The 27,172-nt window shown below is 40.3% G+C and overlaps 2 protein-coding genes across 2 annotated transcripts in view; both read left to right on the forward strand.

Annotated features, from left to right (window-relative positions):
• Window positions 1-27,172, forward strand: part of LOC149267510 (LMBR1-like membrane protein) — a 320,754-nt gene that overhangs the window by 170,843 nt on the left and 122,739 nt on the right. The window lies entirely within an intron of this gene.
• LOC149267513 (uncharacterized) lies at window positions 12,169-13,470 on the forward strand. Its single transcript, XM_089393174.1, has 3 exons — window positions 12,169-12,634; window positions 12,793-12,934; window positions 13,056-13,470. Exons 1-3 carry the CDS (start codon window positions 12,169-12,171, stop codon window positions 13,468-13,470), a joined length of 1,023 nt encoding a protein of 340 aa, XP_089249300.1.

Genomic DNA, 27,172 nt, shown 5'->3' on the forward strand with positions numbered 1-27,172 from the left:
GACAGGGACGTGGGTACGGATAGGGATGCAGATGCACGTGCAACAGATAGCGTAAGGAATGGATAGCGGTAGAGTGTGGACAACGTTGGAGTGGACGGGTATGAGTGGAGAATGGTATGACGAAAGAGGAATTGGCGTGAGCAGTAGCGTTGAACAACGAGCATAGCGGAAGTGGGGGATAACGAACCCACTTTGACACCAGATGAAGTGACAAACTTCAATGGCAAACAGAAATATGTATATATAAATATTTTATTAATAATTGAATGCTGATGTTTACATTTTTAGAGAGAGGCTCGGTTATATACAACCTTAAGTGCCTCTTGGTGAAAGGGCATGATCTTTGGTCATGCCCTTTTGCCTAAATACTACAACTAATCAAATTTACATAATCCTAACTAATATTTACATAACAGGTGATCACAATGCCATTGACAAAAGTCTGCTGGCGAAATCAAAATATACAAAGCACTGTATTGTCCGCAAAGAATCTCGTGATCGTTTTTTGAGGAGGGGAGAAACATAGAGTTCTGAAAAAGATTTCAGCGTTGGCGATAGCCTTGGCAGACGCTGGGCTGACAGCCTCGTCCCCTGTTTTGAATAGGACCTGTGATCCTCGTTAAAAGAGAAACATTAAAATTTAATATTCAATAAAACAGGGAACAATTTGCTGGAAGCCGCGTCGCATCTTTGCATTAAATGACTGGAAAAATAGAGAACACCTATTTGAACTTATGGTAAGATGTATTATAATATTAGGGTTTAGCAAACACATCATTATGTTTAAAATATGAAAAAGAAAAAAACGCATTTATGAAAAAAGATAAATATTCTTAAAAAAAAATAAAAATTAGAGTTAAAAAAATATTAGAGTTAGAAAATAAAATAAAATTATAGAGTTATAAAAATAAAAAAATATAGAGTTAAAAAAAAAAAAGAAAAAAAATTATTAAAAAAATTTTAGACTCATAAAAAAAAATAAAAAAATAAAAATCCAAGGAAATAGTACTGATAAGCTACCTGATGAATAAATGACCAAGCTGTATACATCAACAACAAATAAGTGAAGAAAACCCTAGTATTAAAGCTTTGAGGACAAAGCTTTCGAAGGGAGAGGCTATGTTATGAATATAATTCATAACAATTAGCTAAATAAAATAAATATAAATATTAAATAATTAAAATACTATTTAGGTTAATTAGTCATTAAATTAAGTGAAAAGGCATGTCTTTTTAAACATGCCCGTTCACGAAAGGTCACCTGTTGAGGTATAAAAGCAGGGTCCTCATTGTACATTCAAAGCATCTTATACATTTTTATATATAATAATAAATTATTATTTAAATACCTATGTGTATTTTTATATTAAAGCTTTCAAGCTACCAGTCCTTTGTGCTTCAACATAAGTTTTTATGCTACGATCAGTGAGTTCGATTTTCTGGAGCGGGGTTTGCTGAGAAAATTCGACAAGTGATTTGAGTTGTAGCGAGGGGCAATGAGTACATAGCAGAGAGGCAGAGATAGTGCCAAAGGGCCAGCGCAGTGATTGAGGAGGCTACACAGAGGTAGCAGGAGCCACGCAGAGGTAGCTAGAGACTGCGCAGAGGCCGTGGGGCCTGCGTAGGTGATGCAAAAGACCAGAAAGTTGATGCAGAGAGGTAGAGGGTTGACGCAGGGGGTTCCAGAGCTACGCAGAGGCTAGCAGGACTGACACTGAGCCTTGCGTCGGAAGGATTTTCATGGGGCAGACTAGTGTTGAGAAGCTGAATATCTGCTTCCGAGAAGAGGTATTACTGTCATGTAGAAATCTCTATTGGGTAAGCTAGTTTGGCACCCTAGTTGTACTCAGGAAAGCTGCTTAATAATAAAACCCTCAGAATTGTTGCACTGGTTTTCCCAAGTTGGGTTTTTCCGAGGACGATTGTCCAAAAATAACGGTGTCCCTTGTGTGTTTGTCTCTTATTTCAGTCGATGATCTATATGAGTTGAGATTGCATTTGTGTTTATTTTCAGTATTTATATGGTTAAATAACTTGTTAAGGAATAAACAAGTAGGCGAAATAAACCAGATAATGCAGTAGGAATTTCTGACGTGTTAGACTTAGAAATTTGAACATGGTATCAGAGCATTGTAGATCACAAGGGGACTGAAGGCACCGATGTAATCGGAAATTTGTAGTAGTAGCAGCTGTCTTGAGAGACAGAGCTGCTCCTAAGCAGAAAGCAATAGAGAAGGAGTGACGCAGGCATGCGTTATCATTTTGAAGCCAGAGAGAGGGCCAATGCAGAGGCAAAGAGAGGCAGAAGAGGCTCACAAAGGGCCACGTCATCCTACTCAGTCACGTAGGCTTGATGTAGTGGGCCAGAGGAGTGATTCAACCTTTGTCGGGATTGCGCAGAGCTGGAAGGCTCAGTTTCTTCAGTTGCTGGGGCATAGGGAGCTGTGGGAAAATTATGGATTAGGAAGCTGGTGGGGTGTTGTTGCTGTCAAAGCAGAACAGTACCTAACGGGACAGAACCAAGGTAGAGGGAGTCGCTACCTTGATAGATATCTAGCCAAGAAATCCAGATCCGAGTTGTAGTTGCAAAGAGGATCAGAGAGGAGCGGATCGATAGTTGGCGGAAGATTTCTAGCAGGGAAATCAGGACTTAGAGGGAGATTTCTAGGAGGGAAGTCGAATCTCAGAGGGAGTCCAGAAGGGGAGTGGAGATGGCAATGAACGGACCGAGGGATCAGGACAGGTTGGACAAGGCCTCCAACTTTGTGATTTGGATGGCCAGGATCTTGTCAGTTCTGGATAGACATCGCATCAAGGGCTTCACCTTGAGAACTGTGGCTATCCCAGTTGACCCAGTTGAGAATGAAAGGTATGAGGATGCAATGGCGAAGGCAATGTGCATAATCCTTGATGGGGTTAAGGATCATGTAGTACTGCATATTGCCGAGAAGAACACGACAAAGGAGATGTGGGATACCTTGACGACATTGTATCAGGGCACTTCCGTGCAGAGGAAGATGTTGTTGGAGAATCAGCTGTGGTCGTATCAGATGCAGAAGGGGGAGCAGATAGATCTATACCTCAGTAGGTTGCAAGAGATTCGGGACCAACTTACTTCCATAGGGGCCACACCGGATTAGGAGTTCATGGTGAGGACTGCCCTGAATGCAGTCTCTGAGGATTGGGAGACATTTGTCCAAAGCATTTTGGGTAGAGCTGATCTTCCAGGATGGGAAGAGATGTGGGCAGCTCTTCGCCAAGAAGAGATCAGACGGTTGACCAAGGCAGGAAGTAGTAGCAAAGGAGGTCGAATTAAGAAAGAGGAAGAAGAGGATGCAGCTCTGGTATCTGTGGGACAGTAGGGGAACAGGAAGAATAAGGACATCTCCAAGGTAATGTGCTTCCATTGTGGGGAGCTGGGTAATTATGCAACCCAGTGTCCCAGGAAGAAGAATAAGGGAGAGGATTTTGACTCCAAGGCAACTTCGACTAAGGCGGAGAAAGAAGTCGAGACGGATGACGATTGTGCCATGAGTGCTCATGCACCTCTAAAGAAGAGGTGGGGTGACATCGATCTGTAGTTAGGAGAACTACAGAAGATGTAGCGACAGGATCGTTGAGGTACCCAAACTCTTGGATCATATCCGGCTACAAGAGCCCCGAATGACAGTAGCAGGATGACGGATATGTGATGGAGCGACAAGGCTGTGATAGAGTGTAGAGGTCTGTGGCAACGCAGTGGGGGTTGCAACAATGCGAGAGGCACAAAGATGGTTGTAGTAGTGCATAGAGGCACATAGATGGTTGAAGTAGTGCGAGAGGCACAGAGTTGTTTGCAGCAGCGCAGAGGCAGCAGATAGCAGCAGAGGTAGCTTCAGCATTAGGAGGATTTTGAACCGACAAGGATGTCAGTATTTGGGTAGATCAGTTACTTCTCGATAACTGAGTTGCAGTGCAATAGTTAGCAATGGTAGTGCTATGGGCAACATGGGCAGCATGTTGAGAGGGAGTTGCAGTACAAATGTAGCAGTGGCAGTGGCAGAGCCATGGGCAGCGGTACAAGAGGCAACAGAGTAGTGGATGTAGGGCAACAGGCGCATCATCAACACAGGTGCCGGTGCTGGAGGATAAGTGTGATGTTTAGTGGTGGAGCATTACTAGAGCACATTCCTCGCTAAGAGGGAGTGTTGATTTGTGGTAGCATCAGGTGTGCTCTAGCCATGAAAATTGGTGGAGAGGCTAAAGAACATGAGATCTCCAAGACCCAGAAATGGTTTGGGGAAATTCCACCCGTTAGAGAGATATTAAAATAATTAATATTTTTAATAAAGTTCTTAAGTCTAAACTTAGGAAAATTAAAATATTAATGGGTATTAATATAAATCTAGGTGAGAATGTTCTAAATGACATGGATCAAGCCAAATCTAATCTTAGTAATTGATTAGGGACTTAATCTCAGTCGTTGAAGACTCAATAGGAAAAGTATAAGAGGAGGCTTGAGGGTCAGTTGGAGACACACCAAGATTGATTAGTCAGTTCGATTTTTTGGAGCGGGGTTTGCTGAGAAAATTTGAACAAGTGATCTGAGTTGCAGCGATGGGCAATGAGTACATAGCAGAGAGGCAGAGATAGTGCGAGAGGGCCAACGCAAGGATTGAGGAGGATATGCAAAGGCAGTAGGAGCCATGCAGAGGCAGCAAGAGCCACGCAGAGGCAACTAGAGACTACGCAAAGGCTGAGGGGCCTATGTAGGTGACGCAGAAAGCTAGAAAGTTGACGCAGAGAGGTAGAGGGTTGATGCAGGGGGTTCTAGAGCTATGCAGAGGCTAGCAGGGTTGACGCAGAGCCTTGGAGAAGCGTCAGAAGGATTTTCATGGGGCAAACTAGTGTTGAGAAGCTGAATATCTGCTTCCAAGAAGAGGTATTACTGTCGTGTAGAAATATCTATTGGGTAAGCTAGTTTGGCACCCTAGTTGTACTCAAGAACGCTGCTTAATAATAAAACCCTCAGAACTATTGCATCGGTTTTACCAAGTTGGGTTTTTCCAGGGACGATTGTCCAAAAATAACAATGTCCCTTGTGTGTTTGTCTCTTATTTCAGTCGATGATCTGTATATGAGTTGAGATTGCATTTGTGTTTATTTTCAGTGTTTATATGGTTAAATAACTTGTTAAGGAATAAACAAGTAGGTGAAATAAACCAGATAATGCAGTAGGAATTTCTGACGTGTCAGGCTTAGAAATTTGAACAATTGGCCTTGATGAACTAGGCAAATGTTTATATTAAAAGGACAGGTCAGCCCAAGAAGAATTCAAGTCGGCTTGCTTATGGAGAGGTGTGTGTCGTGGGTTATCACACCATCATTCGATTTGTATAAATAGATATTGTGATGCTTTATTTCAATAGATATTGTGATGCCTTATTTCAACACCAACAAAGAGCAAGTTTTCTCCATCATTCTTATCTCTCTTCAACAGCCGCACATGTGGAGAAGGGAAAAAAGTTGACCACCTTGACCAAGCTGATTTGACCTCTGTTTTGACTGAGTTTGACTTGCATAGACTGATTTGTTTTATCTCAGCTTTGACCGCAGGAAGGCCACGGTTTTACCGCAGGAATGCTGCAGTTTGACCACAGGTAGGCCGCAAGTTGACCGCAGGTCCGAATTTGACCGCAGTCCTGTTTTGACCAGGCCATTGACCAGCATTGAAATTCTGATATTTTAGCTGGTTTGACCAGCATTGATTTGCTGAAATATTAACCAGGTTTGACTAGTATTTTCACATTGGTAGAGAGTTCTAGACAATTTGCTGATTTGTAAGCCTTGCTGAAGAATAATTTCTCCCAAAGAAAGTTGGGTTTTCTCCCAATGTTGGATTTTTCAGGGTAAAATTTGTTGTTTCTATTGTGCATGGCTGTCTTTCTATGATCTTTACTATTTCTGTTGGTTTTACTGTTGAGATTTTTTAAAGTATAATTATTCAATGATAGTAGTGGCATGAAATATTGGATGGAAGTCATTAGGAGTAATTATTTGGCAGAAAATCATATTCTATTGTACAACTTGGAGAAAATTCAACATGGTATCAGAGCTTTGTTGAAAGATCAGCGATTGAAGTCAGCGTTAGAGACCAGTATTTAGCAGCGTGATTGGTTTTTGAATCTCTTGTCAAAATGGCACCAAGTCCCAAAGGTGAAGATAGTTTGGATGGTGCTATCAACTTCAGATCTTGGAAGATCGGGATACTCCTTGTCTTGGAAGAAAATGAGCTTAAGGATAATGTGGAGGAAGTTATCCCAGAGCCAGAGGGAGCTGATGAGAAAGCCAGGCAGAAGAAGTTGAAGGATTATTTTCTTGTCTCCACTCTTACAGGCACTATTAGAGATCGAAACGATGTTTGGTTGGCACATGACTAGTTTTCGAGATTCTCTCTCAGATTTGACAGAGAGGGATTCAACATTGGAGGTGGAACTTGGAGATAATTCCAAGTATGCAGTGGAAGGAGTTGGTTCAGGTTTGTTTCAGTTGGAGTTTGAAGATTCTCTACACATAAGAGATGTTTTGTTTGAACCAGAATTGAAGAAGAACCCGCTCTCTATCTTAGCATTGGAGGATAGAGGTTATAGAGTTGTATTCATTGATGGTTAGGTTCTTGTACGGCCTAAGGGCTCGAGTATAGACTCATCATAAGTGTTTTATGTTCAAGATGGAGGAATATACAAATTGATAGAATGACCAACCCAGGCATTGGTATTAATTTATGTGAGTTATGACATTAGAGATTTACATTTCAGGACGCCGTTAGATCTCGTTTAGTTGGGATGTTACTTTTGATGAGGAGGTAGCCTTTAGGAAATCCAAAGAATCCCACATTGAGGTTGGTAGTGAGGAGTAGGAGGCTTCAAAGGATGCGAGTACGGGTCCATCTATTCTAGATGTTCATCCTTCAGACTATCAGGAGGAGCCAACAAAGCTTGTGGATTTACCGAGAGATGTTGTTGACACTTTGCAGGATGCAAAAGGGCATGCAACTCCACATGGTACTTTCACGGAGAGAAGACAACCACTGAGATTCTTGAGTTGGTGAGCCACATCATTGATTTTGAGTCGTCTAGTTATGAGCAGGTAGCAAGGCAATAAGTTTGGAAGGATGCCATGATGGGGGAGTATTAGTTCATCATGAAGAATGATGTGTGGGAGATAGTTCCGAGACTAGAGGTGAAGTCAGTGGTGACTTCCAAGTGGATCTATAAGATCAAGCATGTAGCAGATGGCAACATCAAGAAGTATAGAGAGAGGTTCGTGGTTCTCCCAGAAAGAGGGAGTGGACTATGACGAGACGTTTTCTCCAGTCTTCAGGTACACTTCTATTAGAATTGTTGTTTCTCTTGCTTTAGTTACAGGTTGGAAGATACATCAATGATCAAATACATGTAAAGACCGCATTCCTCAATGGTGTGATTGAGGAGGAAGTGTACATAGAACAACCTCAAAGCTTTGAGGTGCATGGGGAGGAGTCCCATGTTTGTAGATTGAAGAAGGCATTATACGAACTCAAGCATGCACCCAGGGCATGGCATTTCAGGATTGATTGATACTTTATGTGCTTGGGCTTCACCAAGACTATTACGGATCCTAACCTTTACTTCATGATTATTGATGGCAATCCTTTTGATCTTGGTGCTGTATGTGGATGATCTGTTGAGATGAAGGATCTCCGCAGGTGTTAGTAAATGGATGCATCGCTAGAGTTAACGGATCCACGAGAGGTGGTTAAGCCATGTGGTGAAACACACAGGGAGTGTTGGATTATTCAATGCCCAACAATCTGCCCCCCCAGCACAAGTTAGGTGTGATATGAACTCGAGACCTTTGGCTCTGATACCACTTGTTGGAATCACGAGCCATTACACCAAATCCCGCAGGTGTTAGTAAACGAACGCATTGCTAGAGTTAACGGATCCACAAGAGGCGGTTAAGCCATGTTGCGAAACACACGAGGAGCGTTGGATTATCCTATGCCCAACAAGATCTTGGATTGATGCATTATCTCTTGGGATTGGAGGTGTGGCAGTGATCAGATGAAATCTTTCTTGGACAAGGAAAGTACATTGTTTAGCTTTTAAGGAGATTTGACATGATGGATTGCAAGTCCATGGCTACACCTATGGTGACAAACTAAGAAACCAGATTCGCCCTCCCCCCTCGTGTCCCGAATCCCACGAATTGGACACGATTCTCTAGGATACGTGTCTGATTCATGACTCTAGCGTGCCCTGGCATGTGGGATTCAGTGGGCATGTGAATCCAATTCGATGTGCCAGCGAGTCCCAATTTTGGGACACGTGTCCCTCTGAAAAGCGTGCCGCGCGGCCTTTAAAGCCTGATTTGGGCCCATTTCTCACTCATTCTTGAGTGTCTCTCTTGCTGTGGGTTTTTTGGAGCGACTAGCAAAGTGTTACGAATACAATTTATATAAAAATAAAATAAATATGAGTGAAAAAATAATAATTATAATTATAGTTAATTAATGAGTAGTTAGTGAAGAGTCACGTCTTAATGGACATGACCATTCATGAAAGGGCACCTACCTAAGTATATAAGCAAACTCTCATTGTAACTTTCAATCATCCTTGTACATTCATCATGTTAATAAAATATTATTTATAAATACATTTGTGTATTTTACATTTAAAGCCATCAAGCTACAATTTTGTTGTTTCAGTGTTATCAGAGCCAAGCGAGCCTTTGGATGTTATTCGCTGCACAATATGCCATTAAGTTTATGTCCTGAAATCATTGAGCAGTTAAGTGAAATTCGAGAATCATTTTAGCAATTAAAAAATTCATGTGCAGAATTTACAACATTTCTAAAGGAAGAATACATTGACATGAAAGGAACTAACATTAAAGAATGTTCGAACCAAGGAAATGTTTTTGAATATGTTCCTCAAGGTGACATAGATAAGACTATTGAAGAAGATGACAAAATTGATGTTGCATGCGAGGAAATCATGGGTTTTGATCTAGTTAAGTCAAATTCCAATATAGTTGATTTTCAACAGACAAAGGAGGATGAAAAACAAAATTACAAGGATCTTAATGAACGTGGGGTTGATCAAGAGACTCCTGCAACTAATAGCAGTGCAGATACCAAATCTTGTGAACTTGATGATGCCCCTAAGGAAGTTAGAGCATGTGAAACTAATTCTATCGAAGATGGGCACATTGCATTCCTATTGAATTCACTTCATCTAGCAGCAGATAGGACTAATAGTGCTGTTGGCAAACTAGAACAAGGACAGATTAGTGTTGATTTGTATGGAATTACTGCCTCAATGGACAGTAACATTACAAATTCAGGTTTTAAATTGGAGTTGGCTAGTGTCGATTTGGGTGTATATGATACTTTAGAGAAACTAGTCATAGAAGAAGATAATAGCCATAATCAGTTGGGTGTCGGTGTAGTAGGCTTATCGCACGAGGGCTATTCATTCTTTCCACCCCATCCACTTCCTCCATTAAAAACCATGGCCAGTTCAACTTCAAGAAGAGTGGGGTCATATGTGTCAAGCACACAACGAAGTGGGTCTTCTATTAGAAATTCACGGACCACCATGGCATCAAAGTTTTCACCTACTAGTTCACACCCTTCATCACCGAGGTCACATAAAGATGAAGGAGAAAAAGAGATTGATGAAATATTCAGTATGGAGAATCAAGGGGTTAGTTTGGTGAGAGATCTCTAAATAGGTAGTTTCTCAACTAAGGTAGAATCAACCTCAGATAACGAGACAACATCATTCTTTTATAAAGGCAATTCAGAAACTAACTTCACAGAGACTGTTTCCAAGATCAGTTTTGGTCAAATATATCGCAGTAAACCTATGATGACAGAATCTGATGGGGAAACTAATACCTTGTTTCCGAACGCAGCACGATTAAGAAACTTGACCTATGCAACTCCACTATATGTGGATGTTACTAAACGAGTGTTTAAGAAAGACCTTGATTATGAAGAGTTGTTAGAACCAATGTTGATAATATTGCTGAAATATCGGCGATATTCGCAAATCGCTGAGAAAATATCGCGATATTTTTGGCTCCCGAAAATATTGCGATATTTTTGAAATATCGTCGATATTTCGGCAAAATATCGCGCGACGATCTAATTTATCGCCGGGAGACAGTAGAAAATATCTGCGCGGGTTATAAAATTCGGATTTTGGTTTTTTATGAATCATTTTCATTTCTGATTGCTGGAGAAGGAAGGGGAGAGCTATGTGCTTGCTGCCAAGGAGGGTTTGAGCATTCCATAGCTATTATCACCACCAACAATGAAGATTTCATTGATCTAAGCTTCAAGAACAGTGAGACAATTTCATTTCTTCCATTAACAGGTATGTTCAAATAAACCCCTATTTTAATGAATTTTTTGTTAGTTTTAGGATTGTTCTTGCTTGCCAATTTGGCTACAATCATTTTGCTTGATTTTTTTTTCCATTTGAAAAGATTTTCATGCCCATGAGCAAATGCAAGGGTTTTAAGTTTTTAAGTTTTCTCCATATTTGGAGAGCAAACTCCATTTTTTTTTGAGTTCATAGCTGTAGAGGCTATTTATTAATTTTATTATATATTAGGGGTTCATCTCTATAAAATTTCTTCACCTTGGAAATTAGTTTCTTATTGTGCAATGTGAACAATGAGGTAGGTTTACCGTTTGCCTATTTCTAAAAGTAAATTCTATGTATGAATTTCTGAAATTTCAAATGAATTTATGAATTTTCAATTTTCAATTCACATTGCAAAATTGCAAATAATGTAGCAAAAAAACTGTTTTGTAAAATGATGTGGTTATTACTTATTAAGTTACTAATTCCAATTTTTTTTTGGTGCCCTAGGTTTGAGTTAGCCCACTACAAAATACAAATATGCCAAAAGCCTTGGACCCATTTTGGGAGTATGGGAACCCTGATGGTGGGACAAATCGTGCATATCTTACATGCAAATTGTGTGGGGCTAGGATGACAAGTGGGGTTACACGACTGAAATACCATCTTGCTAGACTCAGTGGACATGATGTTGGGATTTGTACAGTTTCTAGTTCGGAGCTTATACAAAAAGCTCTTGAGGCAATTGATGAAAAAGACAGAAAGAAGGAAGAGGCAGAAAGAAACAAAGCTGAACGTGCAAGTAGATCTTTCGGGATATCTTCTCTTGATTTTGATGTTGAGGGTAGTGGTAGGGGCTCCACAACTGGCACATCATCACCTGCTACTGCTAGTGTGAGGTCATCATTTTTTGTTCCACGAACAGGACCTGGAGCACAACTTGGTATAAAATCGCTTGTTAAAAAAAAGAAGCAAGAAGCAGATTGAGTCATGGGGAGGTGTATTTTCTGGAGCGACTTACCTCTCAGCATCACCAAAACCAATCCATTTTGGCAGCCAATGTGTGATGCTATTGCTATTGTGGGCCCAGGGTACAAAAGTGCCACATATGAGGAGTTGCGGGGGCCAATTCTTCAAGCAGAAAAGCAGGACATTAACTCTAGATTGGCGGAGTTTAAAAAGACATGGGAAGTTACTAGATGCACAATGATGTCTGATGGTTGGACAGATAGGAAGGGTAGGACCCTTCTAAATTTCTTGGTACTTTGTCCTAAGGGTACCATGTTTATTAAATCGTTGGATGCATTAGAACATATCAAAGATGCAACAACGATATGTGAGTTGTTAGATGGGTTCATTCGGGAGATTGGTGCGCAGAGTGTGGTGCAAGTCATAACAGACAATGCAGCTAATTATATGTCTGCCAGCAAGATGCTTATGGAGAGGCATCCCACATTGTTCTGGACTCCGTGTGCAGCGCATTGTCTCGATTTGTTGCTTGAGGATATGGGGAAACTCTCCTTCATCAAGGAGGCGGTTGATATGGCTAGGAGCATCCCCAAGTTTATTTATAACCATGCTTTTGTTCTTAGCCTCATGAGGAGGTTCACTAGAAACAAGGAGTTGTGGCGTCCTGCAATCACATGTTTTGCCACAAACTTTATAACTCTTCAGTCTTTGCTTCGATGTCAGTTCGAGTTGAAGCAAATGTTTGTGTCTGATGATTGGCGTAATTGTAGATACAACAGGAGACAGGACGGGAAGCCATTGCAAAATGGTGTACTCTGAGACATTTTGGCGTGGAGTAGAAGAAGCATGCGTAGTTAGTGAACCTATAGTAAAGGTTCTCAGATTGGTGGATGGGGAGAAGCCTGCAATGGCTTATTTGTATGAGGGCATGGATAGGGCCAAGGAGGCCATTCGTTCTTATTATGCAGACAAGGGTTCTGTTGGCCTTGATAGGCAGATGATGTTATGGGATGTGATTGATAGTCGGTGGACAGGGATGCTTCATCGACCCATTCATGCAGCAACACTCTTCCTCAACCCCGCATTTTCATACAAATGTGGCTTTGATTTTGATGGCGACGTGATGGAAGGGCTCCATTCCTGTATTCAGAAGATGGTACCTGATCCTGAGCTTCGTAGCAAAATCAATCGCGAGATACAGTCTTATCGGGATTGTGTTGGCCTATTTGGCTTTGATGATGCTATTAGGGAAAGGACCCTCTTCATGCCACGTAAGTGACAAGTCATCACTCATTAGAAATTAGAATTTTCAATTTAGAATTTCCTTACTTATAATTCTATTTTTTTTAAATTCAATTATGTAACTTTTATTTGAAAGTTTAATTATGTTTTAAGTTTTTGAATTTTTTATTTCATTATTTTGTTGTAGATATTTGGTGGCGAAGCTATGGTGCAAGGGCACCAAATTTGCAGAAATTGGCCATACGAATCTTGAGTCAAACATGTAGCTCTTCAGGGTGTGAGCGCAATTGGAGTGTATTTGAGAAAATACACACAAAAAAGCGCAACAGGTATAACTTTGAGCTCTAGCCTTCAGTTGAGCAATTACACTTATTGTAATTTTTAATTTATGACCTTCAAGTGTCAAGAGTCAAGAGTCAAGACTCATTACTTTTTTTGACACTCTTACAGGCTGGCGTTCGCACGCCTCAACGATTTGGTGTATGTGCATTACAACATCCGACTTCGAGTGAGGCAAATAGAATCACCAATGGATCCAGATGCCATTTCCTTAGACAATATTGATGTATTGTCTCAGTGGAGGGTGGAGTCTGAGGAGCCAGTGGCAGATGATCCATTAGAACAGTGGCAGCAAGAGGAGGACTCGGAGGAGCAGCAACACTCAGAGGAGGAGCAGGAGGAGGAGGAGGAGGACACTGCAGGAGAATCAACATCAACACCATCTGCTATAGATATAGGAGAGCATAGCCCCATACCTGGCACTCATTATTTGACATTAGGTGTAGAGTCAGGGTTAGGGGCAGGCCTGGAAAACAACCCATCATGTTTTCCTGTAAAATGGGGAGAGGGCAGTGATTTTACATAGATAGCTGTTAGTTTTATTTGTTATGCTACATATAACTTATGATGATGAGATACTTTTATATATGTGATGTTATTTTGTATTGGTTCTCCACATTTGAGTCCTTGAATGGAGAATTATCAGGGATTAGTAGGATTTGGTATCGCCTTTGATGTATCATTTCTATTTGACATCATATATATCCGTGCTTTCTTCATATTTATGTGCCAATGTGTTTATTTCATGTTGTTATTGCTTTATATGTTTAAAAACCTGAAAAAAATGAATATATTATGCATTTTTTATGCTTACCGATATTTGCTGATATTTTCACCGATATTGCTGATAAGATATTTTCTGGACCCTCGTCGATATTTTCCCGATACCGATATTTTCAACACTGGTTAGAACAACATGATCTTTCAAGAGTTTTCATTGGGAAGGTACCAATAATGTTGAGTTCTACATATTTCACATTATCTCCTATGAATGAAAAAGATCTCCAAGAGCTTGGAGAGTGTCCATATGATCAAGGTGAATACTTAATTATCATTGGTAGTGAGAAGGTTCTAATTGCCCAAGCAAAAATGAGTACAAGCCATGTGTATGTTTTTAAGAAGCGGCAACCGAATAAATTCTCTTATGTTGCTGAAGTAAGGTCAATCGGTGAAGCGCAAAACATGCCATCAAGCAGTATGTTTGTTCGCATGCTTTCAAGAGCTAGTGCAAAAGCGGATTCTTATGAACATGTGAGAAATAATGAAGAAATTAGGTTTGAGGATTCTAGTGCCAGGGATTCTTGGGAAGCTGTAGGAAAAAAATATGGCAATTGGTTTTGAGGATTCCAGTGTCAGTGATTCTTGTGAACCTGTGAGAAAGAATAAAGCAAATGGGAATTCCAGTGCCAGGTATTCTTATGAGCTTGGGAGAAAAAAGAATAAAGCAATTGAGTTTGAGGATTCTAGTGCCCAAGATTCTTATGGGACTATGAGAAAGAATAAAGCAATTGGGTTTGAGGTTTCCAGTTCCAGGGATTCTTATGAAGCTGTGAGAAAAAAGAATAAAGCAATCGAGTTTGAGGATTCCAGTGTCCGGAATTCTTATGAACCCCCGAGAAAGAAGAATAAGCGCTTGGGTTTGAGGATTCCAGAGCCCGGGATTCGACCTCGAAACCTGTGCGACTCTCTCTACCTAATGGAATAATGACGATTGCTCCACCTCTAGAGGTTGATGTTGCTAAGGTTGAAGCAACTAAGAGGAAGATAAAATGTGATAGTAAATTGCAGAGCAAGGTTGATACCGAGCTTGGTGAACGCTCTTTGTCTCATGATAATGCCGCGGGGGAGAAAGAAATAAAATCACCATTACAGAAAACTGTGAGTACAATGTGCCATCAATGCCAAAGAAATGACAAAGAAAGAGTGGTTTGGTGCTCCATATGTACAAAGCGTTACTGTGTTTGATGCATTGAAAAGTGGTACCCCCTTCTCACCGAGGAGGAGATTGCCGAGACCTGTACGTTTTGTAGGGGGAATTGCAATAGTGAAATCCAAAAGTCGGCATGGAGCCTGTATTGAGTAAATTTGATAGGGTTCATTGTCTCCAGTACCTAATTTGCAGTCCATGTGGTTTCTAACATTCATGAGAGCAAACACTGAAATTGGAGGTTGAGGCCAAAATGTAGAACTTCTCGAACTGGAACTAGAGGTTGAGGCCCAAAATTCAAGAACTTCTCGCCCAAATTCGCCATTATTTTCTCGATGAAGAAGAAAAATTGCCTGAGATGACTAGGGAAAATTGGTCCAATGCCTGGAAAAGACTCAACTATTTGCGCATGAATCTCCAATTCAAACCCCTAAATCTTCAAATCTTCATTTCAGACAAGAAAGCCCTAAAATTATTAGGCGAAATCATCTCTAGATCTTATTTCCACACTATGTTGTCTGAAGAAACCACTTTATTTCGCAGAGAATAGCAGGATGATATAATTGCATTGATAATACAACTTCAACACATTTGTCTAACCATATCATACGCTGGAGCGCAACTGCCACTAGGGACACAACCTTACGAATCTTTATGGTGACTATTAGGAAAATATTAATAATAAAGTTTCTTTATAAAAGTTATTAAAGTTACTTTATAAATTTATAAAGTTACTTTGTTAAAAGTTAATTAATTAATTTATATATAATAAATAAAACCAAATTACAAATATATATATATATATATATCCGAGGGGAAATGGATAAAATCTAATCCTAAGACAGTAGTATTGATGACTTACACTTGCTAGGAAAGACGTGGACAAGGAAGAAATTATTAGCGATTAAGCTTTGAGGACAAAACTTCTTGAAGAGAGAGGCAATGTTACGAATACAAGTTATATAAAAATAAAATAAATATTAGTGAAAAGATAATAATTATAATTAGAGTTAATTAATGAGTAGTTAGTGAAGAGGCATGTCTTAATGGACATGACCATTCATGAAGGGGCACCTGTCTAAGTATTAAGCAGACCCTCATTGTAACATTCAATCATCCTTGTACATTCATCATATTAATAAAATATTATTTATAAATACATTTGTGTATTTTACATTTAAAGTCATCAAGCTACAATTTTGTTATTTCACAAAGGGTTTGGGAGCATTTTGGAGGTGATTCAAGCAATAGGTAAGTGCATTTTGCTTCTATTTTTTTGCATTTTTTCTACAACAGTTTGCATGTCCATTTTTTTTTTTACAAGTTTGTGCATTTTTTCTTTATTTTTTTACAACATTCATGGTTTAATCAAGGCAACATGGAAGGGGCAAAGGAAGGGGAAAATGGCCCCATTGGTGATACCCCACCTGTTCCAATTTCATCAAGGGTCTGCAAGTGTTCCTTCTGTTGGAAGTGGGGCTGCAACAACAACTTCAAATGCTAAGGGCAAAATAAATTTAGAAAGACAATAGGCTCAAGAAAGCAAATATCTCTTGTAGAAGTATGTCACAAGAGATCAAGGGCCCGACAACAAGTTGAAGGGAGGAGGCAATGTTGCTTGGAAATGCAACTCTTGTGACAATCATTTCAAGAGCACTTATTACCATGTGAAAGCTCATTTGTTGGGTTTACCAGGTTGTTGAATTGGGGCATGTGCAAATGTTTCTTTAGCTAAGAGAAAAGAAATGGAAAAAGAGGCCAATGTTGGTGTGGCAAGGGTGGCTGCATCATCTAAAAAATATAGAATGATGATCCCCTTCCATTCTTGAGGAAAAGTAGCAACAAATTTCCATTTGACATGGCACTTGGTCCAATGGACAAGGTTTTTCAGAAAGAGAGACGGGAAGAGCTTGATATCACCATTGCATTCTTTTTCTATCTGAACTTCATATCCTTTAATGCTGCACGTTCACCTTTATTTCTTGAGATGTGCTGAGCTGTAAATCAAGGGGCTACATCTGGGTATGTACCTCCTGGGTCAGAGAAGCTTAGAACCACATTATTGACTAAGGCAAAGAAAGAGGTGGACAAAATGCTTGAGCCTATTAAATCAACATGGCCAACATTTGAGGTTAGTATTGTTTCTAATGGATGGACAGATCCAGCACGCCACCCACTCATCAACTTCATGGCATCTTCCTTGATTGGACCAATTTTCTTGAAATCAATGGATGCACCAATTTTCTTGAAATCAATGGATGCACTTGGACAATACAAGGATGCACAATATATTTGTGAGTTGTTCATTAAAGTTATTGTAGATGTAGGTGTTGATTCTTGTGTGCAAATCATCATAGACAATGCAACTGTTTGCAAGACTGCTGGCATGATTGTGGAAGCTAAATATCCACAAGTATTTTGGACACCTTGCATTGTGCACTTAAAACTATTGCTTCTGATGTGCCTTGGATTGGAAGTGTTATTGAGGATGCACGACATATCCACAACTTTGTACAAAATAATACAAATTCCCTCACAATCTACAAGGAGTACACCCATCTATCATTGTTGAATATTGTAGATACACGGTTTGCCTCTTCATTCACCATGTTGAAAAGGTTGAGGGAGGTTAAGACCACTCTTGGGGCCATGGTTATTTTAGAGTTTTGGTATTTTGGGAGAAAGACAGATCAAGCGGCCTCAAAAAGAGTCAAGGACACAATGTTAGATGATGCTTGGTGGGGGAGAGGGTAGATCTCACTATGAAGATCATGGACCTTATCATTGCTTTGCTACAATTTGTAGAGATAGACCGACCCATCCTAGGAGAGGTTTATGAGAGACAGAATTCCATGATTGAGTCTGTGAGGACCATTATTTTACAGAGTGAGTGCCTCGAGTATGAGACACCATTAGAGGCCTTCTTCAACACCATACAGGATATTCTTGTCAGCAGATGGGACAAGAATTGCACACCATTGCATTGTTTGGCTCACTCATTGAACCCAAAATACTACAGCCATGAGTGGTTGAATGGTGACCTTCCCGCAAATTCCCTCTTCACATGGATGGTGAAATTTCACAGGGGAGTAAGGATGCATTGGGACGGATATTTCACGATAAAGCATCCCTTGATGAGGTGGAGGATACCTTTATAGAGTTTCCCACTGGCACTGGGTGATTTGCAGGCGATGATGTGATTAGAGATAGGGTGGCTAAGAAGCCCTATTCTTGGTGGGAAACTCATGGGGCAACAAGTCCTCTACAACAGTTAGCCATGAGGCTCCTCTCTCAGGTGACTTCATCCTCTTGTTGCGAGAGGAATTGGAGTACATATGGGAATTTGTATAGTGTCAAGAAGAGTAGGCTTGAGCAGTCCAGGGCAGAGATAATGGTGTATGTGCACACCAACTTTCGTATTATTTATAGGCAGAGGGATGAGTGGTTGAAGGGAAAGACAAAGATGTGGGATGTTGTTCTTGATGATATGGGTTTGGACAATAGCGTTGAGTTGGCATTGGCCAACTTGGATCTTAATGACCCAGTGCTAGAGCCGATCGCTTTTGATGATGGTGATACTCTTGAGGGGTCATCCTCCACACCAACAAATGCAGAGATTACATTGGATACAGAGGAGGAGGATGCAACAGAGGAGAGCAATGGTGACCATGACAGTGATGTTGATTTTGATGATGATGATTGATGAGCTACCTACTACCTTGTAGTTGTTTTGTATTTGCTATTTCTATTTTCCATTGCCATTGCTGCTACTTATGCAACACATTTTGATTTTGATGACTTAATGAGAAAACTGCAGTTTCTTGTCTTTCTCCTATTGGATCATTGATGAATCTATCACAATTGTATTTGTATGCATAATGTTACATTGTACAACTTACAAATTTTAAATTTACAATGTAGAATCTAGATCTATGTTTGAATTTGTATCATGAATGAGAATTTGTGTAAGAAATATCTATTTAGTGTTAATTTTTAATATATATATATATAATAATAATAATAAAATAATATATAACATGTCCTACGTGCCATGTTCCAGGGGATCTATGTGTCCCGTGTTGGACACTCGAATTTGCGTGTCTTACATATCCCGTGTCCTCGTTTCAGGGGACTTAGGTGAAAAATTTGAAGAAGCTGAGTGATTCCTCTTCAAATTCAAATTTGGTGGATCCCATGATGTACCAGTAGTCTGGCAAAGTGGAAGGAGCAACCTTCCAAGATGATGTCTTGGGATTGAGATTGCCAGACTAGATGCTCAGAGATGGGAGGTCTCTAGGAGAAGTATGCCTTCTATGGGGGCACCATGCCAGACAACAAGTATGCTTCAGTAATAAAGGGAGCAACAATGTTTGGAAGATTTGCTTTCGTGACAAGGGGAGCAACCAAAATTGCCACAGGAGGATTTGCTTCAATATTAGAGGGAACACCCAGTCTGGCTGACTAGAAAGAAGATATGGTTGAGCCGCGACATGCAACAAAGCATGTGTTGAGGTAACTGCATGGTACAATTGGATATGGTTTGAGATATGTCTCAGGCGGTGAAGTGAGGCTGCAGGGATATACTGATTCAGATTGGACTGGGATTGCAGATGACAGAAAGAGCACCTCGAGGTGCAACTTCAACTTGGGATCGACTATGATATCCTGGTTTAGCAGGAAGCAGACTTTTGTTGCACTCAGTACAATAGAGGAAGAGTATATCGCAACAAATGTCACATGTTGTGAAGTAGTTGATGAGAAATCAATTTAGGTAGCAATTAGGGTTTTGATTCCTCTTTTCTCGATAATTATTTATGATTTTGTGTTGGCCTTTAATTCTTTATTACTTATTCTTTCATCAAGCAATCACCAAATCATAAATGTATGTATGCGATAAGAATAAAACACACAAGATGCAAGCTCTTATCTAGGGCAAAACCCATCTCCTAGAGGAAAACCTAGACAAACTCTTTTTCTTCTTATAGAACCAAGTCAAAATGTGACATCCAAGACCTTTAGAACAAGACCAAGACCTCCAATCACCAATTCAGCCATATGAAAGATCCTCCTTCAAATCAATCAAAGTCTCCCAATGTCAATGAAAATCAACTCTATCAAAATATGGTCCAGTCAAGGTGCCTGCGATTCTCGGCCTTGCAACTAGCACAACAACCCCATAAAATTCGCACGTGTGAGAGAGAGGAGGCTCAAAAACTCGGATTTATTCTCCTTGACTTTTGCTCTTTTTCTTCACCTTCGCACTTGTCTTTCTCTTGTTCTTGTTGCAAATGAAACTAGTGATAGATGGATGCCAAAGGGGTCGAAGTCATCATCAATATATAGACTTTTCATGGGGTCGAATAGCCCTTCACAGGACCAACTTTACATAGGCAGGGCTAACTTGGTGATGGAGGTCTTTTTGACTTTCTTGACTCAATAAATTTTTCTTTCATGATATAAATGCCCAAGAAGGGTCTTATACATATGATAAGGACTCTTTTGAGTCAAGTAAACTCTAGAAGCATGAAGAACGTGCTTGACCTAGTTTATAAATAAAAAGAGCATGAAACCCATGCTTCAAAAATAATTTTCTTTTTCTTCTTTTCACTTCTACAATTAATATATAATGATATAAGTACAATAACAATTATGAAGACCAAGCATAGTTACATTTTTAACAATAGTGTAACTTCAAAAGCTTGTTGCAGGACTATTTGATCAGGTCACTTCATCCGAGGCATGGTGCAGAAGGGAGCAATGAAGCTCCAGTACATATCAACATGCAAGTAGATTGGGGACATTCTCACCAAGCATCTGTTTAGAGAGAAGTTTATATACTTCAAAGACAAGCTTGGCATGATGCAAAATGTCTCCCTTATTGAGAGGGAGTGTTGATGTCTTTGTAGGATCGGGCATACCATTTCTTGAGAAGCCATGTTGATATGAGCAGGGGATATGGATACATTCACCTAAGTAGCCATGCTAATTTGGTCAGGGGTGAATGGCCCATGGCATTTGTGGAACAGGGCAAAGTTTCTCCTGACTCCTGAGACACCATGCTGATTTGGCTGGGTCATGCTAATTGGACCACGGGAGATTGATACATTCCTCTAAGGAGCCATGTTGATTTGACCAAGGGTGAATGGCCCAGGGATAGACCTTCTTAGAAGTCATGTTGATTTCGCTGGGCCATGCTGATTTGACCAGGGGAGTTGGATACATTTACTGGAAAAGCCATGCTGATTTGGCAATGGATAAATGGCCCAGGTTACTCACATTTCCTGCTTCACGATGGAGTGATCTATATCTATAGATGTCCGTGTGAGGGAACACTACATCAACATAGCAAGCTCATGAACTTTTCTTGTGGAGGGCAAAATTTTAGCTAAGGAGAAATTTGTTTTCAGCTAAGGAGAATACTTCCCTCGCTACGAGGGACTGTTGATTTTTGTGTAGCATCGGGTGGTATTCTTGCTTTGTTAAAAGGTTTGCAGGTCGGCCTAGATGAATCAAGCAAATTTTTATATTAAAAAGATAGGTCAGCCTAGGAAGAATTCAACTTGGCTAGCCTATGAAGAGGTGTATCTCTTGGGTTATCACACCCCCATTCCACTTGTATAAATAGACATTTTCATGCCTCGTTTCAACACCAACGAAGAGTAATTTTTCTCCATCATTCTTATCCCTCTTGTACAACCGCATGTGTTGAGAAGGAAGACAAGTTGACCTTTTTGACCGTGCTGATTTGACCTCTGTTTTGACCGAGTTTGACTTGCGTTGACCGAGCTGTTTTATCTAAGATTTGATGATAGAATGGCCGCAGTTTGACAACAAGAAGGTTGCAGTTTGACTGCAGGAAGGATGTAGGTTGACTGCAGGGTTTTGACCACAGGGCCGAGTTGATTATAGTCTTCTTCTGATCAATGTTGGCTTGTTGAAGTATTGACCAGGTTTGACTGGTATTTTGACTTGGATATTGGCACATATTTCTAGACAAATTGCTGATGTGTAAACCTTATTGAAGAATAATTTCTCCTAAAGAAAAGTTGCTTGCTTTTCTCCCAAGGTAGAATTTATTGTCTCTATTTTTCATGGCTATCTTTCTATGGTATATACTGTTTTTGCTGCATTTACTGTTGAGATTTCTGGAGTATAATTATTCAATGATATTAGTGGCGTAAAATATTGGTTGGAAATCATTAGGAGTAATTATCTAGCCGTAAATCATATTCTACTATACAACTTGTAGAAAATTGAGCAATGCATACGTATGTGTGCTGCATCTGCATGTGAGCATGCATGCAGCACACATGTACATGTGTGCAGACACAGACATGGATATTACATACGGGAGCTTGTGTGGAGGTCATTTGCTGTATTAATATGAGGAAGTGTATTATTCCTCTTTTGCTAAACCAAGAGATGCCATTGAGGAGGAAATGGAAACAATGGTGTTTTAGTTAGTTGGCAAGTTCATTTTTGAAAATATCTCTGCATGCATTTTCCCCTTTTCCCCCTTATGTGTTAGTGAGGATTTTATAGACTAAGTAAAAAGGAAATGTGTAAAATTGTCTCTTAGTAATCAATAGTTGAGATAACCCATTTGTTTGTGCGCATCTGGGTTGAATATTTGAATCCTACTTTTTTCTTGAAAAATGCATCATGCTTTTTGTTAATTCACATAAAAGAGTTTGAATATGTGGATTACCCTCCTACATAGGCAAGGATTATGGAGCTATTCATTTTGGGATGAATTTCAAGATAGTACTATTATCACCCAAACTTGCATCCCTTAGTGCAAAGTCTTCACGAGGTACTAAACTCAAGTGTAACTTGGAAGAGTTGTCACTGTCACCTCAGCAGCTACTTCTCTCACTTTAGGTTGGGTAATCCAACACGGGGGGGCTTTCCTAATTGCAGCTAGGTTCCACAAGGCAAGGAGTCTAAATTGGTGTAGGTTTCTAATAGGCTGTCAACTATGTATGGTTTATGACTATTAGTACGTTGATTCCTTAATGGCTATCTTCAGGTTTCCTTTTAATATTAAATTGAAGCAAGGTTGGAGGGTTTGTGAAGTATTTATTATGTGTTTTAAGCCCTTAAATTCCGGAGCTTAAAAGTAGCCTAGTGCTGTTATAAACTTGTCTTTAAGTTCAGATAATTTGGACTAGAGTTCAGGCTAAAACACATACGAATCTTCTGTTTATAAGCTCCAAGATCCTTGAGTTGATAATTTGTTCTGCCTTTGCCTTTATGCTTGGTTGCAAGGGTTTGTTCAATGTCACTATCATCATTGCAATGTTTATTTTGTTGCCCTTCCTGTGACACGAGTCCTCCCAGATCATCCAAATTCAATAATTCAGTTCTTCCCATCAAACCAAGGGTTGTAAGTTTGTAACCAAGGGCATGAATGAAGAAGGCAGAATATTAAGGGTAATTGAGAGAAGTGTTGATTTGGGGTATTATTGGATGTGCTCTAGCCATGAAAATTAGTGGAGAGGCTAAAGCACATGAGATCTCCGAGACCCAAAAATGGTTTGGGTAGATTCTAACTAGTTTGGAAGATATTAAAATAATTATTATTTTTAATGGAGTTCCAAAGTCTAAACTTAGGAAAAATAAAATATTAATGGGTATTAATATAAAACTGCGTTAGAAGGTTTCAAAAGTCATGGATCAAGCCAAATCTAATCTTAGCTGTTGATTAGACATTTAATCTTAGCCATTGGAGGACCAACAAGAAAAGTATAAGAAGAGGCTTGAGGGTCAGTTGGAGAATACACTGAGGGAGACCGGTCAGTTCGATTTCTGGAGCGAGGTTAGGTGAGAAGTTTGAATTAGTGGTCTAGAAAGCAGCAGGAGGCAGCAAGTACAGAACATAGAGTCGGGAACAACACCAGGGGAACAACACAGAGGTTGGAGAGGCAGATGCACAGGCTGTAGACTGCGTAGTCACTGGAGGGCCTGCATGCGTGACGCAAAGAGGCAGGGGCTGACATGGAGGGTCTAGGAGCAACGCAGAGGTCCTCCAGGCTGACGCTGAGATTGGGGGAAGTGCTGAAGAATTTTCTCTCTATTGGGTAAGTCAGTTTGGCACCCAGTTGTACTGAAGAATAGCTAAATAATAAAATCCTCCCTTGTTGCACTGGTTTTCCCACATTGGGTTTTTCTGGGGACTGATTGTCCAAAATATTTGTGTCGATGTGTTAATTCTTGTGCATGTGTTTGTTTCTGTATTATGATGTGATATCTGCAACAGAGTTTATTTTGATGTTTAGTGAAAGATTTTCATAAATAACTTATCGGGGAATAAGTAGGTAAAATGAATTAGTTGTTGTAGTGATACAATTTTCATATGGTATCAGAGCAAGTAATCAAAGACAGGAAGGAAAAATCAATTATGGGTCGAGACCATGATGCAAAGGCATCTACATCAGGAGACTTGCACAGATTTTCAGAAAATAGCACAAGAGAAAGTGATTTCAATTTCTCTATGTTGGCTTCCAAGCTGAAAGAAGAAGTGGCTTGTGTGACTAGCTCTGCATCATCAAAGGTATGGTATATAGACTGTGGGGCCTCTTGGCATATGACGGGAATCCGGAAATGTTTCTCAGATTATCGAGAGGAGAAGATGAACTTTCAGATCACCATGGGGAACAAGGCAAAATGTACTCCAGTAAGGAGGGGTACCATAGTTTTACATATAGAAACGGGAGAGAGGTTCCATGCTACCAATGCGCTGCATGTACCAGGATTGGGGATGAACTTACTTTCCGTATTGCAACTTCAAGGCAAAAGGCTATGACGTTTTCTTTATCAAGGAGAAAGTATATGTCAAACACCTGAGTGGGAAAAAGAAAGTGCAGATCGGGATCAAAAGTAACAGGTAGTACAGACTACAACTAGAATCACCAATGGCACTAATAGGTAGTCATGGAGACAAGGATTTGAACGAACTATGTCATAGAAGAATGGGACATTTGCACCATGGGACTCTGAGAATCCTTGGGAGCACTGTAACAGGAGTTTCAGATCTTAGTACGGAACGAGATGATGTATGCAGAGGATGTGCTCTAGAAAAGTATGCCAAGACAACATTTCCTAGAAGTAAAAACAGGGCCAAGAGTGTACTAGGATTGATACACTCAGATATCTGCGGACCCATGTCCACTAAAGCTCTTAGTGGTGCCATGTACTTCCTTACCTTCATTGATGACCACTCAAGGAAAACTTGGATTTATTTTCTGAAAACCAAGGACGAGGTTTTCTGCTGATTCAAAGAGTTCAAGGCTCTGGTGGAGAATCTTATTGGGAAGAAAATAAAAGTTTTGCGTGGAGAGTAGACAACTCCGTACAATCCGGAGCAGGCTGGAGTAGCAAAAAGAAAGAACATGACTATTGTAGAAGCAGCTAGGGCCATGATGTATGATCAGGATATGCAAAAATTCCTATGGGCAAAAGCATGCAACACATCAATCTATGTGTAGAATAGAACTCCTCATCGGGCATTGGGCAAGATTACTCCAGAGAAAGTCTTCACAAGGAAGATGCCTGAAGTCAGTCATTCAAGGATATTTGGGGGTTTAGCATATTGCCGCATACCCTAGGAAAAGAGGAAGAAGCTGGATCAAACTACAGAGAAAGGATATCTAGTGGGATATAGCGAGAACGCTAAGGTATACATAATCTATCTTCGAGGGAGCAGGAAGGTAGTAGTTCGACGAGATGTGAAGTTCATGGAAGACATGACTTTTAGAAAATCTCGAGAAATGCCTTCCAAGGAGCAGTCAAAAGAGGAACCATTGGTCAAACCTCTTCAACCAACGGAAGAAAAGAATTCTTCCTCGGGTCAGGAAGAATCACAAGATGAGGAGGAGCTAATAGAAGCACCTGCTGGCAGAAAGAACGAGCAAGGAACTTCGTCAGATCCTGCGAGATGCAGAGGAATTCATTGGTGCGCCAAGGAACAATAAGAGGGAGTGAAAACAACCAGATAGATATTAGGCATTAGTAGCTCAGGATCGGGAGCCTGCCAGTTTTCAGGAGGCAGCTCAACATCAGTTTTGGCTGGCTGGATGCGATGGTAGAGGAGTACAACTCCATAATGGTGAATGATGACTGCGACAAAGACAGATTAGTGGTAGGTTCAAGATGGATCTACAAGATCAAATACGCTGCAGACGGCAGTGCTGAGAAATACAAAGCCAAGTTTGTGGCTATGGAGTATGCTTAGAAGGAAGGAATTGACTACGAAGAGACCTTCGCCCCAGTAGCCAGGTATACATCTATTAGAACCGTGATATCTCTTGCAGCACAGATGGGGTGGGATGTTCATCAGATGGATGTTTAAACGACATTTCTGAACGTGTGATAGAAGAAGAGGTATACATTAAACAACTAGAGGTATTTGAGACACATGAGAAGAAGTCTCATGTATGTAGATTGAAGAAAGGCTTGTATGGATTGAAACAGGCACCTAGAGCGTGGTATGGGCGAATCGATGGCTACTTGCAGGAAATGGGATTTGTCAAGAGTGACGTAGATCCAAATCTCTACTATCTGGTTGTAGAGAATGAGCCTCTAATCTTAGTATTATATGTGGATGATCTCTTCCTAACAGGATCATCTAGGCTCATAGGGGACTGCAAGAAGAATCTAGCCACAGAGTTTGACATGAAGGATTTGGGATCGATGCATTATTTCATGGGGTTGGAAGTTTGGCAGCGCAAGGGGGAGATCTTCCTTGGGCAAGGGAGATATGCTACAGAAATACTGAAGAGAATCAGGATGGAGGATTGTATACCCATGGCTACTCCAATGATCACCAATTGGAAGAAGATTGATGCATCAAAATACAAAGATGTTGATCCCACCCTATACAGGGAGCTCATAGGGTACTTGATGTATCTAGTCAATACCAGGCCAGACATTTGCTATGCTGTCAACACCCTCAGTCAGTTCATGGTGGAGTTGAAGAGGGTGCACGGGGCAACAGCCAAACATGTTCTCAGGTATTTACAGGGAACAGTGGATTATGGACTCGTGTACACCAGGGGTAAGGATATCAGATTGAGTGAGTTTACTGATGCAGATTGGGTAGGAAGTTCAAGTGGATCGGAAAAGTACCTCTGGGTACTGTTTCAACATTGGTTCATGAATGACCTCCTAATGCAGTAGGAAACAAAAATTCGTGGCTCTGAGCTCAACTGAGACAGAATACATGGTCGCAAGCACAACTTCGTGCGAGGCCATATGGCTTAGAAAACTGCTTGTGAACCTATTCAGAAGAAATATGGAGGCG

This window comes from Pinus tabuliformis, chromosome 6, assembly GCF_031772625.1.
Source record: "Pinus tabuliformis cultivar Carrire ecotype Pingquan chromosome 6, CPIR1, whole genome shotgun sequence".
Classification (NCBI taxonomy): Eukaryota; Viridiplantae; Streptophyta; class Pinopsida; order Pinales; family Pinaceae; genus Pinus; species Pinus tabuliformis.

Coding starts and splice junctions, on each gene's coding strand:
- LOC149267513 (XM_089393174.1), top strand. CDS start 12,169: ATGGTGTACTCTGAGACATTTTGGCGTGGAGTAGAAGAAGCATGCGTA. Junction 12,635..12,792: donor AAGGACCCTCTTCATGCCAC/GTAAGTGACAAG, acceptor ATTTTGTTGTAG/ATATTTGGTGGCGAAGCTAT. Junction 12,935..13,055: donor CACACAAAAAAGCGCAACAG/GTATAACTTTGA, acceptor ACACTCTTACAG/GCTGGCGTTCGCACGCCTCA.